Source organism: Dipodomys ordii, unplaced genomic scaffold, assembly GCF_000151885.1.
Source record: "Dipodomys ordii isolate 6190 unplaced genomic scaffold, Dord_2.0 Scaffold13, whole genome shotgun sequence".
Lineage (NCBI taxonomy): Eukaryota > Metazoa > Chordata > Mammalia > Rodentia > Heteromyidae > Dipodomys > Dipodomys ordii.
The window spans coordinates 24,276,516-24,295,349 of record NW_012267229.1 but is presented as its reverse complement, the minus strand read 5'-3'; the positions used below and the strand labels follow the sequence as shown (position 1 = coordinate 24,295,349).

General features: G+C 51.3%; 1 protein-coding gene across 5 annotated transcripts in view; it reads left to right on the top strand.

Moving 5' to 3' along the window:
• The window catches only part of Elmo2 (engulfment and cell motility 2), a 39,236-nt gene that overhangs the window by 15,677 nt on the left and 4,725 nt on the right, over positions 1 to 18,834 (top strand). For 3 of the 5 annotated variants that reach the window (XM_013011008.1, XM_013011010.1, XM_013011009.1), the window contains exons 6-19: positions 143 to 324; positions 2,279 to 2,378; positions 3,695 to 3,846; positions 6,426 to 6,504; positions 8,746 to 8,796; positions 11,957 to 12,079; positions 12,364 to 12,498; positions 13,019 to 13,123; positions 13,226 to 13,334; positions 14,003 to 14,139; positions 16,119 to 16,282; positions 16,417 to 16,529; positions 16,639 to 16,746; positions 17,430 to 17,512. In XM_013011008.1, the coding sequence (XP_012866462.1) occupies positions 143 to 324; positions 2,279 to 2,378; positions 3,695 to 3,846; positions 6,426 to 6,504; positions 8,746 to 8,796; positions 11,957 to 12,079; positions 12,364 to 12,498; positions 13,019 to 13,123; positions 13,226 to 13,334; positions 14,003 to 14,139; positions 16,119 to 16,282; positions 16,417 to 16,529; positions 16,639 to 16,746; positions 17,430 to 17,512 (1,641 nt within the window). The remainder of the gene's footprint in view (positions 1 to 142; positions 325 to 2,278; positions 2,379 to 3,694; positions 3,847 to 6,425; positions 6,505 to 8,745; positions 8,797 to 11,956; positions 12,080 to 12,363; positions 12,499 to 13,018; positions 13,124 to 13,225; positions 13,335 to 14,002; positions 14,140 to 16,118; positions 16,283 to 16,416; positions 16,530 to 16,638; positions 16,747 to 17,429; positions 17,513 to 18,834) is intronic. The other 2 variants (XM_013011011.1, XM_013011012.1) reach the window with 2 other exon arrangements.

The following is an 18,834-nucleotide window of genomic DNA, read 5'->3' as shown; positions in this document are numbered from 1 at the left end:
CCCTGATTGACCCCATAAACTTTTATTTAGCAACTCCTAAGCAGTGTGAAGAAGTGATTCTGCAGAGAGGCCCCTGGGGCTCCCCACGGCAGTAGCCTGCCACGAGGAGCAGATGGCATGTGTTTTGTCCCTGATCTCACAGTCCCGGGCCGCGCGCCAGCTGATGGAAAGGACCCAGTCGTCCAACATGGAGGCCCGGCTGGAAGCCATGAAGGAGCTGGCCAAGCTCTCCGCCGACGTGACGTTCGCCACCGAGTTCATTAATATGGACGGTATCGCTGTGCTGACGAGGCTCGTGGAGAGCGGGACGAAGCTCTTGTCCCAGTGAGTGTTACTGGGGACTTCAGAGACCTACTAAGCGCTCACTTCCTACTGCATGAATCAGATAAGGACTCACCGAGCAGGGACAGTGTACTGGAGTCCAGCAGAGGCCTGGCTCACTGTGGTCCTACATCTGAGGCCATGGGCTTGCACACGTCATGGTACCCTGCCATGCCCCCTGAGCTGTAAAATAGGGGCCCCAGTCATTTATAGAAACACCTAGCCTGCTGGGTGCCAGTCGTCATACCTGTCATCCTAGCTATTCAGGAGGCTGAGATCTGAGGATTGAACTTCAAAGCCAGCCCGGTCAGGAAAGTCTGTGAAGCTCTTATCTCCAGTTAAACCACTGAAAGGCCAGAAGTAGAGCTGTAGTTCAAAAGGTAGAGCGCTAGTCTTGAGCAAAAAAGCTCAGGGACAACACCCATACCCTGAGTTTAAGCTTCAGTACTAGCACCAAAAAAGAGAGCGAGAGAGAAGAGAGTGAAGGAAGGCAGGCAGGAAGACAGACAGACAGGCAGGCAGAGCTGAGAACTGGTGGCTCATGCCTATAATCCTAGCTACTCAGGAGGCTGAGATCTGAGGCTTAAGTTCAGAGCCAGCCAGAACAGGAAAGTTCATAAGATGCTTATCTCCAATTAACCACCAGAAAACCAGAAGTGGTGCTGTGCCTCAAAAATAGTAGAATGCTAGCTTTGAGCAAAAAGCTTAGGGACAGTGCCTGAGCTCAAGGCCCATAACCAACCAGAAAAAACAAAAAGTCAGGCAAGCTTGGCCTGGTGAGGGTCTAGAAGCAGAATGGACTGTTGTCTCCCAGGTGCGCTCTCTCCCTCTCCCCCCCACTCCCCAGCCCCCTCCAACCACATGATCACAAATACACTGGCCTTCATGTCTGTTTGCTGCTGGTTCCCCCACTAGGTGTCTGGACCCCCACCTTCTCAAGGAGGAGGAGACCAGAACTTGATGTCCCCATGAGCACCTTTTGTGCCCTCCAGAGGCACAAAGGTGTGGCGAGGCCGCACCTTTCACCCAGCGGTTCTGTGTGAACCCGCAGAGCCAAAGCAGGCACACAGGGAGTCACACATCTGCTCTCAGGCGAATCTTCAGCCAAACCAACCAACAGAGCGTAGGTATTTGTTCTGAGGCTTAGATGTTCCAGCTGCACTGAAGTCTGGACGCCTTCAGCTGCCATCAGGAGTCCTGCAGTCTCCCAGGAGATGTGGGTTAGACTGACCGGGCCTTAGTTTCCTCCTCTTTAAAATGGGATTACCTCTCAGTGGTTGTTACTAATGAGAATGTGTCTGAACATGCTGAGAAGTAGAAGAGGGGTTGTTAATTACAGAGCCCTATACACATGTACGAAGAGTAAAAGTGTAAGGAGGAGAAACTAAAGGCAGTACGCTCCTTTCCTACCAGCATTTCCCTGAGGGCTCTGCGCACAGGTCAGCCTGCCCTCGCCGTGGCTCTGGGAGGTTAATGCTGAGGGACTAACTCCACTCTGCTGAGGCGGAAGCTGAAGATTGAGGGGTAGCTTTGCATGACTAGTTAGTGACTGAAGAGGAACTGAACCAGGTTGGGGGCCTTGTACTCTTTTCTCCCCCATGCTGCTGAAGGTAACATGGGACGTAAGCTCCCTCTTTCCCCAGCAAGTGTCCAAGGCTGGGAAGTCTCTTTGTTTGGGTATCGTGGATGCGTGAGTCTGTCCTGTGCAGCAGCATGGGGAAGGTTAGCCTCACGAGCCAGCAGCCTCTCATTTGCAGTGAGCAGTACCTGGACTGAATCTGCTCCACATCTGGCCAAGGCTACGCGCAGGCATGCACTTCCTGCTGCTCCGGCCGACTCTCCATGGGGTGTCACACTGAAGTCTCTGCCCTGTTGTAGTTGCTGTCACACTATGTTCACAGATCTGAATCTTTGTATTATTTTGTGTGTGTGTATGTGTGTGTCACACATGTCTCAGCTACAGTGAGATGCTGGCATTCACCCTGACTGCCTTCTTAGAGCTCATGGACCATGGCATTGTCTCCTGGGACATGGTTTCAATCACCTTTATTAAGCAGGTGAGGCCTCTGCTGTTCTCCTTCTACCCCCAGCCGCCAGGTCTCTGGACACTAGGGCAGATAGGGACAGTTGGCCTGAACACTCTGCCAAGGGTCAGCTTTCTATTCTCTGGGAACCAGACTTTTCGTCCCCAGGCTCTGAGTTCTGTGGCTCCTGAAAGATTCACATGGTGTTTTACAGATGGATTCTCAACCTGATGGGCTCTAACTTGATAAACCCATTGTAAGTTGAAAATATCACCAGATTGAAAATGTGTTTACAAAACCTAACTGACTGAACGTCCTAGCTTAGCAGCCCAGCCTGCTGTCAGGCCTCTGGTTCCCTGTCACTGAGGCAGGCCCAACTCGGGGCCCAGCATCGGGAGAGGCTAGTGAGCCCCGGACAAGAGCAAAAGTTTCTCCAAATGCATATAACTTGTGTGACCCTGAAAAGTGGAAGTAGAGCAAGGAGAGCCAGATAGGAAGTCAGCAGCCATCGTCTCTCAGGGCGAGAAGGTTGAAGGGGCTCCAAGCAGATGATCAGAGTAGAACTGTCAGTGAGACTTAGAAGCAACCAGTCAACTGCTACCCTCCCTGAGTCTCTGACCTGCTTCCCTAACTCTCCCTTCTTGATGGATAAAAATGTGTGCTTGTCATTTCCAAATCTGCTTTCTATTCACGAATCTACAAGGTAGCCCGCGTGATCTACAAGGTGTCCCCGGGACCTGAGGGGGTAGAAGGGCACTTCTGCTTCTGCCTTTCTTTATTCTACCAAAAGAGGTAGCGTGGATTAGAAAACTGAGCTGAAAACAGAGGCTAGAGTTAGACCCCCGACCTAAGATGGCCCAGGTTGGTCTGGAGTATTGGGGACTTTCAGCACTGGGGGCATCCATGTGCCTAGGAAATAAAATGAGGATTGAGAAGAGGGGAAGGTGAAAACATTTCAAGGTCTTTTCCGCCTCTCCAAGTCTGGCAGTGTGGAAGGAGAAAAATCTACGTCAGGAGAAAAGTAGATGGAGATAAAGTGAAATCCCAGAATTGGCAAGCCCTTGGCTTTCTCAGGCCTGCAGTCTTATTTTGAAAACAAAGATTAAACTTGGGTTTGGAGAAACAATCAAGTGGCTAGCATAATCTGAGCTGAAGGGATCCATGCCTGGGTCATCCTGGCACAAGGCTAGGGTAGCCATACACCAGACAGCAAGCCTTCCCAGCCACAACTACAGGCAGCGTGCCTGAGGGCAAAGCCCTAGGGCCGGTGCCAGGCTCAGCTGGTGACTGAGGGCCTACCTTCCTTGGGCCCTGAGTTTTCCCCTTAACGTGCCCCTGTCTGGGTCTAGATTGCAGGGTATGTGAGCCAGCCCATGGTGGATGTGTCCATCCTTCAGCGGTCCCTGGCCATCCTGGAGAGCATGGTCTTAAACAGCCAGAGCCTATACCAGAAGATAGCAGAGGAGATCACCGTGGGACAGCTCATCTCCCACCTGCAGGTGTGAGTAAGGACCCCGCCTCCCCTCCCCTCCCCTCCGCATCCGCTCTTTCCTCTCTCTGCCTTGTGTATGGTCCACACTGTGCCCATGCCTTCAGGACCTCTTCCATGCAACTGTTGGAATTCCTCCTGTAGTTCAGTCGGACCATGACTCCTGCCTGAAATCCTCACTCTGTGTGCCTTTTAGGCTCACATAGAGGTTTTCTCAGTCTCTGTACCACCCACATGCCAGGCTGTGTTAAAGGCTGCTTCTCCTAATGCTCTAGTGGGCTCTGTTTGTACTTTTGATAATGATACTTAGATAAAATGCTGTATTTTTGTTATGTTGCCCACCTGAAACTTTGGCCCCTTAGGGACAGTCATTCTTGTACTCTGATTTAAGTAGAAGCTCATTTTGTATCTGTTTGATGACCCTTGCTGAACTCTCAGGTACTGTGGCAATGTGAACGGTGTGGTGTAGGCCTGCAAATCCAGGCTCTGCCGCCCTCAAGGAAGGTCTCCGCCATCAGCAAGCTACTTAATCTTGCCGGGCCTCAGTTGCCTCTCCTCTAGATTGGGGCTAATCCTACCCCCACTTTCCAGGCTCTGAGGCCCAAAGGAGATAGGAAAAAGGACTAGCATGGTTGCCACCCCAGCCTAGCTGTTCATTAAATACATTAAATGCCTGCCTCCCTCCCTCCCTCCCTCCTTCCCTCCCTTCCTTCTTTCCTTACTCCCCCCCCCTATTTTTTTTTATTGTGAAAATACCATACAGAGGGGTTACAATTACATGGGCAAGGTAATGAATACTTTTCTTATCAAGCATTGTTGCCTCCTCCTTTGTTTCACCTTCCCATCTCCCACCACCCCCCACTCCCCATCCTGGCCAAAGTTGTAAAGTTCATTTTTGTCTCAGCAAGGCAAAATTTACTTCTGCTCAGAAGAATGTGCCATTGGCAAGCAAGCACTTTTTGTTTATTTTAAAAACACTTATTACATCCCAACACACTTCTACAATGAAGCCCAATAGCGCCTTGGCGTACGCTTTCGTTCCCCTCCATTCTTTCTCGCCACTTCCACGTGGGAGCTGGTCAGAACAGGGCCAGGTCCCCTGCAGGGTCCGGGGACTTAAGCACCCCCAGATTTGGGGGCTGATTTCCCACCAGCTCTAAGGAAAAGAACACAGTGACTTCTTTGCAGCTCTGATATCATCCTGTAACTCCTAAGGAATTAGTCAACCCTAGCTTTCATACCAAAAGAGCCAACGTGGCTGATGAGGGAGAAAAGGGCGTTAGGGAGCCTGATTACAGGGTTTTCTTATGACCTTCCACCTACCCTCCGTTCCTTGGTCTCTTGGGGATGGCCTGGGGCCAGGGCACACAGCATTTCCTAGAGGTAGGCTATGATGCGCTTTGGTCTCGCAGTTACTGGTATGTGTGTGTTTTTCCTGTGTAGATGGGAGATGTAGCCCCTCCACCTGACCAGGAGGCCCCTTGCCTCCCCATGTCAAAGATATGTCTAGGGCTGGGAATGTGGGTAAGTGGTAGAGTGCTTGCCTAACATGCATGAAGCCCTGGGTTAAATCCTCAGTACCATATAAACAGAAAAGGCTGAAAGTGGCGCTGTGGCTCAAGTGGTAGCGTGCTAGCCTTGAGCGCAGAGAGGCTCAGGGACAGTGCCCAGGCCCTGAGTTTAAGCCCCAGGATTTGCAAAAAATAAATAAATATAAAAAGATATGTCTAAATCTTTTTTGCATCCCAGATGCCTTCAGAAATCCCACTGCGGATTCTCATTTCTTTGGAAAACATAGTCAACTAAATAAATGTATAGAGTTGTGTGTGTGTGTGTGTGTGTGTGTATTGGGGCTTAAACTCAGGGCCTTGGAAAACATAGTCAGCTAAATGTATAGAGGTGTGTGTGTGTGTGTGTGTGTGTGTGTGTGTATTGGGGCTTAAACTCAGGGCCTTGGAAAACATAGTCAGCTAAATGTATAGTGGGGGGGGGGGCTTAAACTCAGGGCCTTAGCTCTTTTGCTCAAAGGTAGTGATCTACTGTTTGAGCCACAGTTCTACCTCTTGCTTTTTGCTGATTAATCAGAGGTAAGAGTTTCACAGACTTTTCTGCATGGTCTGGCTTTGAACCTTGATGCTCAGCTTTCTACCTCCTGGGTAGCTAGGATTGTAGGCAATGAGCCTACACCATTCTTGAGGTTCACAGATTACAGGGATATAAACCATCTCTGAGTACTATGTTAAGAATCCTTACCCTAAAATGCAGTTTAAATTGCTAATTTAAATTCTCTCATGTTAAACAGAGTTACTAATGAGAACATTTGGGCTGCTTAACAGTTCTTTGTCTTTTTTATTAGTATTCTAATAGAGTCACTTCCTGATAAATCTTGGATAGCATTCTGTTTACTGTCTTGGATAGATTCCTATTGTGGAATGGCTGGGTCAAGAACGGACCCACTTGAAATGCTTTTGAGACTTCAGCCTTGGGTTATTATTTGATTAGTCTGTAAGTAATTGCTTCAAGCTGTCTGTGAGCTTGGTCTTGCTGTTCAGTCCTCTGATCTCCCTCTTCATCTGTCTCCATCGACACAGCTCCAACCAGGAGATCCAGACCTATGCCATCGCACTGATTAATGCACTGTTCCTGAAGGCACCTGAGGACAAGCGACAGGTCTGTGGCTGCCTCTTCAAACCTGCCATTTGGGCTCTTCCAGAAGAATTCCTACTGTACCACCTCCTTGCTGGGCAGAGAGCAGAAATCCAGCTGTTTGCCTAAGAGCTTCTCCTCCTGGTGTTCTATCGCCGGAGCTGAGCAGGGTGGCTTTGGCAAGGAGCTCTTGAGGAGAAACTGTTGGGGGAGAGACTAGCCGGGTGTTGGATCAGAATGGGGCCTGAAAGCTTTTCTTCTGGAGGCCAGACTATAAACATTTTCTTAAACCTCACAGACTCTGTGGCAACTCTCCAACCTGGCTCGCGTAGTCTCAGATAATAGGTAAATGAACAGGCATGGCGTGCAATCAGGCCTGACTTACTGAGTCCTAGGTAAGAGAACAGGGAAGGGAAAACCCTCTGGTGTCATTGTGGAGGTCAGGGGGCTGTGAACAAATGGCACTTAGTACCAAGTTTTGTTCTTGAAGTCCTTTGAACTGAGTTCAAAGCCCTTTCCTCTACTCATCAGCTGTGTGACATACAAATCACTGAGCCTCACTGGCAATGTAGGAGTAATGACATCTGCCTTGTTGACCTCACAAGCTTGTCATGAGGAACAGCATGACCCCGTTATACAAACGAGGGCGCCAGGAGTTCCAGGCTGCAGACAGGCACTTATCCCTTGAGCCCAGGGTTCTGGGACCAAGTGCTTTTCCTGCCTGTGGTTGGACAAGTGTTTTTATCCTCCTCAGGTCTGCTTGTCTCCGTAAAATGAAAGGATCAGATTAAATGATCTCTAAGGGCCCATCCAATACTGCCATTCTAGATCTCTCTGCTAAAAGCCCAAGTCATGTACGACAGTAAGACTTTCTAATTCTGTCACTGTCATGGGCTCGGCGAGATGAGTTCGAGTTGGAATTGAGTGTCAGGCTCTCGGGAGACTCTAGAGGGAGGTACAGGAGTGTCTGTGCTTTGTCTGTCCTTGTCTGTCTTGGATGGTGTAGCTCTGTGAATCTCTTCCCATCCAGTCCTTGTTTGAATGTAATCCAAAAGCTCATTCTGTCTGCTTCTCTCTGTGCTTTTGCTTTCTGCCGGCAGGACAAGCACCTTAATCCTCTAGATCTGCCTGTCACTGTAAGTAGCACCACTGTGGAAAGGGCCCGGCTCTTCTCAGAGGGGAGGTCAAAGCGGGGCAGCAGTACACAGGCTGACCTCGATGTTCAGGGAACCCAGTGCTCAGGGAAAGGTTATGTATTGTCCATCTCACTGTCCAGATGAGCAAGGGAGCACTGGGCGGAGAGGAGAGTCCCAGAAGGACTGAGGGATGTCTGCCCAGGGGACGGGACCCAGGCTTTCCTGTGATTTTCCCTTTGCCTGAGTCCGGTCTATAGCGCGCATGAAGGGAAGCCAACCTGAGTAATGCGAGTGTGTGGTGGCTAACACTGACCCTGGAGGGGAAGGCAGAGGAACTGGGAAAAGCTGGCAGAACAGGTGAAAGCGTGGTGGCCTGGGAGCCGCAGCTCCTCGGGGAGCACGGGGCGCAGCCAGCCTCAGCACTGGTGTGCTTCTAGATGAAGCCGAGGCCTTTGCAGTTACAACCATTGCAGTCTCTTTGGAAGTAAAGGATGTATACATTTCTGAGAGATTTGTCGGTAAGAATGGAGAAAATAACAGTGCTGACAGAACCCTTGAAACTAAAGTCTCTAGAAGATTCATTGATCTAGGATATTTTACTGCCAAATCTGAATCATAGGAACTTTTTATGAGAATCTGCCCCCAAAGACCCCTCCACCCCCCCCCCCCAGCGTAGTGTGGATTTATAAGGCAGCCAAGTGCCAGGTGGCTTCGGTGTGGGCATTGTGGGGTGCAGGCCGAAGCGCCCCCGGTTGAGTCAGTGCTTTGTTGGAGGTGGGGCCATGCAGCTGGGCCCCGTGCTGCTCTCTGCTCCGCATGCAGTGTCCATTGCCCAGCTTTCTCATGACAGTGTCTCGTCAACAAGCCGTCCACGTCCCTCTCCGAAGGTGATATAGTTGATTACACACCATCAGGAAGGAAAACTCCATTTGAGTTAATTGGCACTCATGAAAAAGCCAATGTGAGTGTGTTTTAGAGTGTGAAATGCATTTGGTGGTTAGTGGATTTTCTGTTCCATTCACCTCCTTGTCATTTGGAAGGAAGAGATTGCAGAGGAAAGGTCCAGAGCTCTGACACCATTCCCAGGGGAACCATGGCCCCTCCTGACACTCCCCTGTTTTTCTCCTAGGACATGGCCAATGCCTTTGCGCAGAAGCACCTCCGCTCCATAATCCTGAATGTAAGTTCCTGAAACACATGTCCTCTGCTAATGTTAATATAATACTAATATTATCACTACTACGGTAGCTAGTTACTGTTGAGAGGGGAGGGCTTTCTTAGACTGGAAAGGTTTTTCTTTTTCTGCTTTTCTTATTGAATACTTAGGGAATTAATGTTTATTGCATAATCAGAATGTGCAAACTAGACAAGAACATTTGTTCAGGCTTGCATTTTCAGGGCAATTATTTGCTTATTGTTAAATAATTATTTTAGCAAAACTGTGAGTAAAGTATCTGGTGGGAACCACTTACAGATTTCTGAGGTTTCAGTCTATTTTTATGTGGTATGGGGCTTGAACTCAGGGACTGAGCGCTGTCCCTTAGCTCTTTTCCTCTCAAGGCTGTCATGCTACCCCTGGAGCCACAGCTCCACTTCAGCATTTTAGTGGTTGACTGGAGGTAAGAGTCTCATGGACTCCCCCCTCCCCCCCGGGGCTGGCTTGAAATCACAATCCTCACATCTCAGCCTCTTGGTTACTTAGGATTACAGGCTTGAGCACCGGTGCTCATCATGGAAAAGGTCTCTGGGCAGAGGTATCTGGGAGGAAGTTTATCCTACCAGGAATCATAGCATCTCCAGGGAGGAAGTGAGGCCATCTGAACTGCTCCTCACAACTCCAAAGCGTTCTGTCCAGGGAGAAATGTGAGAACAGCATGGAAGAGTAGAGCAGTTGGCCCAGCTTACACTGGTCATAAATGTGAGTCCCAGGGACACTGAAAGACTAGTGCGCTGTCCAGACCTGGTGCAGCACAGTGGCCAGTGCTTCCTGGAGCCTGGTGGTCAGGGGAGGACAGGAGCAGTGACCCGGCTTGCAGGAGGGTCAGAGGCCTTTCAAAGAATGTCTCCAGCTGGGCCAGGAAGCCAGGAAGGACCTGTGCCTGGGCAGGGTGGGGTGGGGAGCCAGTCTGTCATGAGGTTGCAGACCAAGCTCAGCCTTAGTCTCCTCACTCAGCTACAGTTTTAGGTGTGTGTCCTGAGCAGGGGAGAGGGGTGGGGAGAGGAGAGGCAGAGCTGAATGGTTGGAGAGGGGCCTGGAAAGACAGCGCCTTCCTGGTTACCCTGGGGTGGTGTGGGGTGGATCAAAGGAAGCAGTTTTAGCAGTTGTCAGAAATGAGAAAATGAGAGACCACAGTGGAGGAAGGAGGTAAACGAACACTCGAATACTCTACTGGAGGGTCAGGTGTGAAAGGCTGGGCATGGGCGGGGCCGTGGAGCAGCTGTGCGCTGTCTCCCTGTCTGCTCTGATCGGGTCCCCCTGCTGTGAACGAGCTCCCAGCAGCAGTCAGCAGGACGCCTCTGTGGGCACAGCAGGGAAGGCCACAGCATTCAAGAATAAGTGGAGGGAACGAGTGACTTTGTCCAAAAAGAAATGTGCTCGTTCCCTGACTTACGTAAACATCACCTTTACAAGACTTACGTAAACATCACCTTTACAATAATGATTTAAAAAAATTAAAAAAAGAGAAGCGTGTCTGTACTGAAGTAAACAGTGAAACCTGTTGGAACTGTTATAAGAAGGCAGGAGTGGGATGGTGGAGGGAGTGATTAGAGAGAGACTCATCTGGACACTGTTCGTTCGCATGGGTAGAAATGTCACAGCCCTCATTGTACAGCGAGGGTTTGCTGATAAAACCAGTGCGCTGGTCAGCTGTTTTACACCTGCAGCCTCCCTGCCACTGGCTCCTCCCGGCTGCCAGACGGACAGGAGGCGCTCCAGGCAAATAGTGGGGCTCTGGCCCCCAGCGATGGGGCGCATGTACTCCCAGGCATTGCTGTCAGCACTCCGGAGCCGTGGTCAGGCGCCTCCTCTGTGTGGGGGACGAGGGTGCCTTCTAGGGAGCAGTTTAATTACTTTTGAGACTTATTTGCCTTTATGGGGTTAGAAGTTCAGCTCACTTCTGGACAAACCATTTGAATCTCTATAGAAGACAACTCAGCTTAAATCAGGACTTAAAGCTCAGTCAGAGAATGGCTGGGGCCCACCCTCTGGTTCAGGCCTCCCTGCTATGGTTTAGGCTTGAACTCTGGGCCTGGGCACTGTCCCTCAGCTCTTCAGCTCAAAGCAACTACTCTAACATTTGAGCTACACCACCACTTCCATTTTTCTGGTAGTTAATTGGAGATAAGAGTCTCATGGACTTTCCTGCTGGGCTGGCTTTGAACCATGATCCTCAGATCCCAGCCTCCTGAGTACAGGCATGAGCCACCAGCGTCTGGCCCCACTGTGGTGTCTTTAGCTTGAGAAAGGGGGTAAAGGAAATGAAAACCAAGCAGATGCTAACTTGCACCAATCTCCAGAGCTGTCTGTAAGGGAAGGGAAGGGAGAAGGGAGGCCTGGGGACCAGCAGGTTGGGAGAAGTCAGGTGCTGGAGAGGGAGGAGTAGAGGAAGAAAGGATAACAGAGGCACAAGATTAGGTATAAAGAGCCGGGTACTGCTGGCTCCCTCCTGTCATCCTGGCTACTCAGGAGGCCAAGATCTGAGGATCACAGTTCAAAGCCAGTCTGAGCAGGTAAGTCCATGAAGCTCTTATCTCCAGTTAACTCCCAAAAAGCTGGAAGTAGAGCTGTGGCTCAAGTGGTAGAGTGCCAGTCTTGAGCTGAAAAGGTCAGGTCCTGAATTTAGGCTCTAGTACTGGCACAAAAAAGGAGAAGGAGGGTGGTGAGAGGCAGGAAAGCAGAGGCCTGCCCTGCACCCAGCCTCAGCCCTGAGGCAGGGAGCACGCCCTTGGCCTGCAGTGAGTCATCCCCGCCTGAATGGGACCCGTTCATCCTCAGCGCCTCTGTCACAGGGGCCCCTGTGCCGGGGAGGAAGCGCTCCCTGCCCTGCGCACTTCATCTCCAGCATGGATGTGGCTCTTCACAAAAACAGCCCGGGGGCTGGGAAGGTGGCTCAGTGGTAGACTGTTTGCCTTGCATGCATGAGTTCGATTCCTGGGTTTGATTCCTCAGCACCACATAAGCAGAAAAAGCCGGAAGTGGGGCTGAGGCTCAAGTGGTAGAGCGAGCCTTGAGCTGAAGAGCTGAGGGACAGCGCCCAGGCCCAGAGTTCAGGCCCCATGACTGACCAAAACAAAAAACAGTCCATTCAGCCCAGGCCCTCTACGTGTGCTTTTCCCAGCATGTGATCCGAGGGAACCGCCCCATCAAAACAGAGATGGCCCATCAGCTGTACGTGCTTCAAGTGTTGACCTTTAACCTTCTGGAAGAAAGGATGATGACCAAGATGGACCCCAATGACCAGGCAGGTGCTAAGGGGGCCTCTCTGGCCTATGGCGTGCTGTTTTCTCACAGCTGTGGTGCATCCCACACTCAGTCTGTTCAGGGCACACACGTGTGTGCACTGTGTGTACTGCTGGTCCTGGGAAGTCGAGTGTGGGCTGTGCTGGCTGAGGAATCTGAGCCATACCCACTTCTGCCCTGTGGTGGAGGTGATGCCCCACAAGAATTCACCATCTGCCCCACCGTTTCTCTTCCTTGCTTCCTTGGCTGCTGATTCACCTGCCGCCTCTTTGTTCCCTCTCCAAGGCTCAAAGAGACATTATATTTGAACTGAGGAGGATCGCATTCGATGCAGAGTCTGACCCGAGCAGTGTCCCTGGAAGTGGGACTGAGAAACGCAAAGCCATGTACACCAAGGACTACAAGATGCTGGGATTTACTGTAAGTACCTGGAGAGCGGCTAGCAGCAGGCTCCCTCCCTGGTGAGAAGCCCAAAGGCCCAACTGACAAGGCCCGGACAGCTCTCCCTTCCTAACGGGGCCCTAACCAGGGGACAGCACACAGGTGGAGGGGCTGGGTGCTTGTTTTGCAGAAGAAATCCAGCAGTGGGAGGACGTGGGAGGTCAGCCCGAGTGGCTAGAGGGAGCCACAAGGATCTTTGCAGAGCTGGAGTGATCATTTCATGATAGAATGTAGCACGCTTGAGAGGTTAATTTGATCAAGTATATACTGCGCGCCTGCTAAGTGCCTAGCAGCACGCTGGGTGCTAGGGTGCAAGAGGTACAGGCAGCCTCAGTCCTGTGCTGCAGAACCTCGTGGTCTGGCAGTGGACATGGGCAGTGGTTGGCCCTAGGTCCAAGGTGAGTGGTCTGCAGATAGCACAGGGAGGAAGAGCAGGTTCCCCGGGTCATTCTGTACAGGGACTCCCCAACTCTCACATCGGGCATCTTGATTTCTCCAGAACCATGTGAACCCTGCCTTGGATTTCACCCAGACGCCTCCGGGAATGCTGGCCTTGGACAACATGCTGTACTTGGCCAAAGTCCACCAGGACACCTACATCCGTGTAAGGACAGTGGAGGGGTGGGGAGGACCTGGCCCGTCACTGCTGGTGTCCAGCCATGCCTTCCTCCCTCACTTCCCTGGTCACCCTTTCCTCCTCCCCCAGATCGTGCTGGAGAACAGCAGCCGAGAAGACAAACACGAATGCCCATTTGGCCGCAGTGCCATCGAACTCACCAAAATGCTCTGTGAGATCCTGCAGGTCGGAGAACTACGTAAGTCCATGGCTCCCTCTCCTTCATCAGCCAGCCTTGTAGCCCAAGCCTGGTGAGACTGGCTGTGTCAGGGCTTAGATTCCATCAGCACTGACTGGTTCTTTTCTCTCTCTCTCTCTCTCTCTCTCTCTCGTGTGTGTGTGTGTGTGTGTGTGTGTGTGTGTGTGTGTGCGCGTGCGCGCTCATACTGGGGCTTGAACTCAGGGCCTTGTACTCTTGCTTTTGACTTTTTCACTCAAGGATGGTGCTCTACCCCATGAGCCACAGCTCCTCTTCCAGTCTTTTGATAGCTAATTGGAGATGAATATCTCATAGACTTACCTGCCCAGACTAACATTGAACTGCCATCCTTGGATCTCAGCCTCCTGAGTAGCTAGGATTGCAGGCCACTAGCGCCTGGCTCTTATTTTCTTTTTTAATTTCGGTATGAACTGATCATCCATCCTATCTTTGCGGGAACCAGGGATGGCTATTGCTTTGTTGGAGCTTGTAATTCGAGGCATGTCCCAGAACCTGCGCCAGGCCTATGTGTTGGCCTAGGGAGCGCGTGGCAGGCGGAAGCAGGGCCCTGCATGGGGAAGCGGGGAAGGCTGCCCGCCCTGCCGCTCTTGTTCCTGACCCAATTCTGGATGGAAGCACAGCCCTTCTCTGTCACTTCCCTTCCACAGCCAATGAAGGGCGCAACGACTACCACCCCATGTTCTTTACCCATGACCGGGCATTTGAGGAGCTCTTTGGGATCTGCATCCAGCTGCTGAACAAGACCTGGAAGGAGATGAGGGCCACCGCGGAGGACTTCAACAAGGTCAGGGTCCCTGCCGGGCCCAGAGCCCTTGCCGCGGCTGCCAGTGTCCAGGGAATCCCTGAGCTGTGAGGCCAGCTTGGGCACACGGCAGAGGCGCTGCAGAGCCGGGCTCCTCCGCAGCCCCCAGGCCTTCGTCTGCACAGCGAGGCCGGCACCTGTGCTCCTGTGCTGCTCCGGGATCAGGACCGCAAGCGCAGCAGAGCAGCTGCGGTTAAGGTGCCCTTGCTGTGGGGGCCCTGTTGGAGCTCTGTGAGCCGCAGACATTAGAGACAGTAGGGGATGGCGTGCTGTGTGTCGTGGCAGTAGTGGATTACAGGCTTGGGGATTTTAAAGAGCCCTTTATACAGAGAACTGTGCTCGGGCCACACGGACAGGCTGGGAAGTGGACTGTGAAATCATTGGAAAGTAATCAGGTGCATGCTGTCATCCCAGCACTCTGAGGCTGAGGCAGGAGGATCCTGAGTTCAGGCCGGCCTGCCCTATACATAGCAAGACCCTGTCTCAAGAAAAACAAAACAACCTGGAAAATACAAAGGAGAAAAAAGTTACAGACACTGCCCCCACCCAATGGCAGCCATGTTTGTTTCCCTCCAGCCTTGTTCTAGGGACTTTGCTCCCTAGAACAAGCCCGCAGCAGGCTGTCCTGCTTTGTCTTTGGTAGTTGTTGAGTTAGGGGAACTGGTGCTGGCACTAATTGCAGATAGGGCCTTGTGTTTTTCCCAAGATTGGCCTTACACTACGATCCTCTTCCCATGGCCTTCCTCACAGCTAGGATGACAGGCAGGTGCCACCACACCCAGCTTAATTGGTTGAGAGGGAGTCTTAATAACTTTTTGTCTTAACTGGCCTCAAATTACAATCCTCCCAATCTCTGCCTCCCAAATGTGAGTCTATGATCCCAGCAGAACTGGTCCTTTTTTTTTTTTTTTTTTTTTCCTGGGCCTGGGCACTGTCCCTGAGCTCTTCAGCTCAAGGCTCTTCTTCTTTTCTTTTTTTTTTTGTTGTTGTTGTTGGTGGCCGTTGTAGGGTCTGAACTCTGGGCCTGGGCACTGTCCCTCAGCTCTTCAGCTCAAGGCTAGCACTCTACCACTTGCGCTACAGCACCACTTCTGGCTTTTTTCTGCTTATGTGGTGTTGGGGAATCAAACCTAGGGTCTCATGCATGCGAGGCAAGCATTCTACCACTGAGCCACCTTCCCAGCCCATCATGGTAAGCTTTCTACCACTTGAACACAGTGCCACTTCCAGTTTTCAGGTGGTTAATTGGAGATAAGAGTCTCACAGGCTGGCTTTGAACTGAGATCCTCATATATCAGCCTCCTGAGTAGCTAGGATTACAGGTATGAGCCACCAGCACCCCGCTGCCCCCCCTTTTTTTTCCCGGTCATGGGGCTTGAACTCTGGGCCTGGGTGCTGTCCCTCAGCTCTTCAGCTCAAGGCGAGTGCTCTACTACTTGAGCCACAGCGCCACTTCCGGTTTTCTAGTGGTTTTTATTGGAGATCAGAGTCTCAAGGACTTTTCTGCCTGGGCTGGCTTTGAACTGTGATCCTCAGATCTCAGCCTCCTGAGTAGCTAGGATGACAGATGTGAGCCACCTGTGCCTGGCTTTTTTTTTTTTTTTAAACACTATGCTTTGAGATGTAACACCTCAACCGTACCCACCAGAAGACAGGTCTTCCTTTCTCCCACGTTATAGAGACAAGGGCATAGAGGCCTGGAGTGTTCAGTGACTTGCTTAAGGAACAAATTAAGAGCCAAGATCAGAATTCATTTCTCTCTGCCTTGAAAACGCTATGCTGATTCTAGATACCAGGGATTAGTTGAAGCCTCTGCCACCATCTGTCACTTGCCCTGAGTGTCCCTGAGAAAATCAGGACTCTTGGTAGCCTGCTCAGCTCGGGGCTTTCGGGGAAGTTGGTCATGGAGACTTGCCTGCGCACCCATCTGAGCAGTGGCGGGAACTACCTCTTGCTGCCAGGTGATGCAGGTCGTCCGCGAGCAGATCACTCGAGCTTTGCCCTCCAAACCCAACTCTCTGGATCAGTTCAAGAGCAAACTTCGTAGCCTGAGCTACTCAGAGATCCTGCGGCTGCGCCAGTCAGAAAGGATGAGCCAGGATGACTTCCAGTCCCCGCCCATTGTGTAAGTACCAGCCCAGAGGGGCAGGGCGAGGGAGGGGAGGAGTGCTGTCCCAGAGGGGCCGTGGTGGGGCTGGCTGCTAGCTCTTCCTCCGGCCTGCCATCCTGGACCCTCTCTTATGGCTGTGTGTGCATCAGGGAACTGCGGGAGAAGATCCAGCCAGAGATCCTGGAGCTCATCAAGCAGCAGCGCCTGAACCGGCTGTGTGAGGGCAGCAGCTTCCGGAAGATAGGCAACCGTCGGAGGCAAGGTGCGGGAAATGAGCCCCAGGGGCCCCTGTCGAGCAGCCTGGCGTGCCGTCCTTTCGCCCTTAGTCTGGTGCTGCCCGAGCTCACCTGCTTGTGCGCCTTCTGTTCCAGAACGGTTCTGGTACTGCCGTTTGGCCCTGAACCACAAGGTCCTGCACTACGGTGACCTGGACGACAACCCGCAAGGGGAGGTGACATTCGAATCCCTGCAGGAGAAAAGTAGGTGCATTTCTCTGGCGGGGTCATGGTAGAGAGCCAGTTCTGGTCCAGGCTGCTTCACGCTCAGTGTCTGGTCACCAGTGCTTCACCGCTGCCCCTGGCTTGTCAGATGGTATGGAGAACCAGTGCATTCCCAGGCTGCAAAGGGCCAGACAAGACTCCGAGGAGGCAGTGGATAGGAACAGAAGTGTCCAAGCCAGGCCCTGATTCAAATCCTGACTTAGCACCTAATTAGAAGTCTTTCATTAGTTACTTAGTGTAGCCTTGCTTTCTTCTGCTGGAAGATGGGCCGGCACACTTCCCTCCTCTTAGGAGAGGATGGCCCCGGGGCTGGTTGTGGAATGCCTAGAATACTGTGTGGCAGGCGTTAAGCCTGTTAGCAGAGGCCGTGCTGGGGGCTCTGCTGGCATTGCTGGAAAGGGCATTGGGGGAGTGTCCAGAACCCCCATCTTGGGAAGGTGAAGCCAGGAAACCCCCCCCCCAAACTTGAACACACCTCACCATGGTGTATAGAAGGAGAAAACAGTTCCTGGGCATGCTGTTGACAATGGCCTGAGCTGGCAGGAGAGCCTGGGCGCTGCCGCTTCTGGGCACTCTGCCCAGGGCTTCCTTCCCAGCACCTAGGTGGACACCGGCCAGCTTGCAGCATAAGCTTCCAGACACTAATTTCCATCATTTATCAGTTCCTGTTGCAGACATTAAAGCCATTGTCACTGGGAAGGACTGTCCCCACATGAAAGAAAAAAGCGCTCTGAAACAGAACAAGGTAAGTGGAACGCGCCCCAGCAGCTGACAGAGCCTGCACAGTGCTGTCCATGGTGCTGTGTTAGGTACCTGCTTGTTCTCTTTAAAGGTTTCCCAGCCATTGTGTTAAGATGAATTTTGAGACTGGGAACAGTAGTGTATGCCTGTAATCCCTGCACTCAGGAGGTTGGAGTAGGAGGGTGATGACTTCCAGCCCAGCCCAGGCTACGTAGGGAGACTGTCTCCAAAAAAAAAAAAAAATGTGGGGGAGGGAAGGAGAAAAAGCGGGGAGGGGATAACAAGTTAGACAAGCTATAATCACTTCCTTACCTATGTAACTGTAACCCCTGTGGACATCACCTTGACAATAAAACTAAAAAAAAAAAAAAAAACATTGTTTCGAACACATACAAATATAAACACACCTCACCCTACCTCAGCAACCAGGGCACATTCTGCCATCCACTCCTGTCCCTTTGACTTTGGAGGAAATCCAAAGTGTCGTATTTCATCTGTGAATAATTTAGTATGTTTCTATTAAAAGGGCTGTTTTAACATAGCCACATTATCATATTGTATTACTTAATACTGAATGTTTTATTCTGTTTTGATGACCACTGGTTGTTCTTGAATGTGATCATTTCTCTCTATTAAAGAGTGGCTCACGCCTGTAATTTTAGCTACTCAGGGGGCTGAGATCTGAGGATCCTGGTTCCAAGCCAGCCCAGGCAGGACAGTCTGTGAGATTCTTATCTCCAGTTAACTAGCAAAAACACAGAAGTGGAGGTGTGGCTCAAGTGGAAGAGTGCCAGCCTTACAAGGAAAAGCCAAGCAAGAGCAAGAGACCCTGAGTTCAAGCTCTAGAACCAGCACTGGGAAAAAATATGTAAAGGTTTATGTGTGTATGATTGCACAAGTGTGCACACACATGCATTCATTTTGTTTACATTAAAAATAAGGTCTAAAATTATAAGCCTGATACTTTTTTTTTTTGGGGGGGGGTCCATTCATGGGGCCTGAACTCTGGGCCTGGGCACTGTCCCTCAGCTCTTCAGCTCTACCACTTGAGCCACAGCGCCACTACTGGCTTTTTTCTTTTTGCTTATGTGGTGCTAAGGAATCGAACCCAGGGCCTTGAGCATGCAAGGCAAGTGCTCTACCACTGAGCCAACTTCCCAGCCCAAGTCTGAGACTTCTTTTCTTCCTTTTTTTTTTTTTTTTGTCAGTTGTGGGGTTTGAACTTGGCATAGGTGTAGTCCCTGAGCTCTTTCAGCTCAAGGCTAGAACTCTGCAATTTGAGCCACAGCTCTACTTGTAGTTTTTGAGTGGTTAATCAGAGATGAC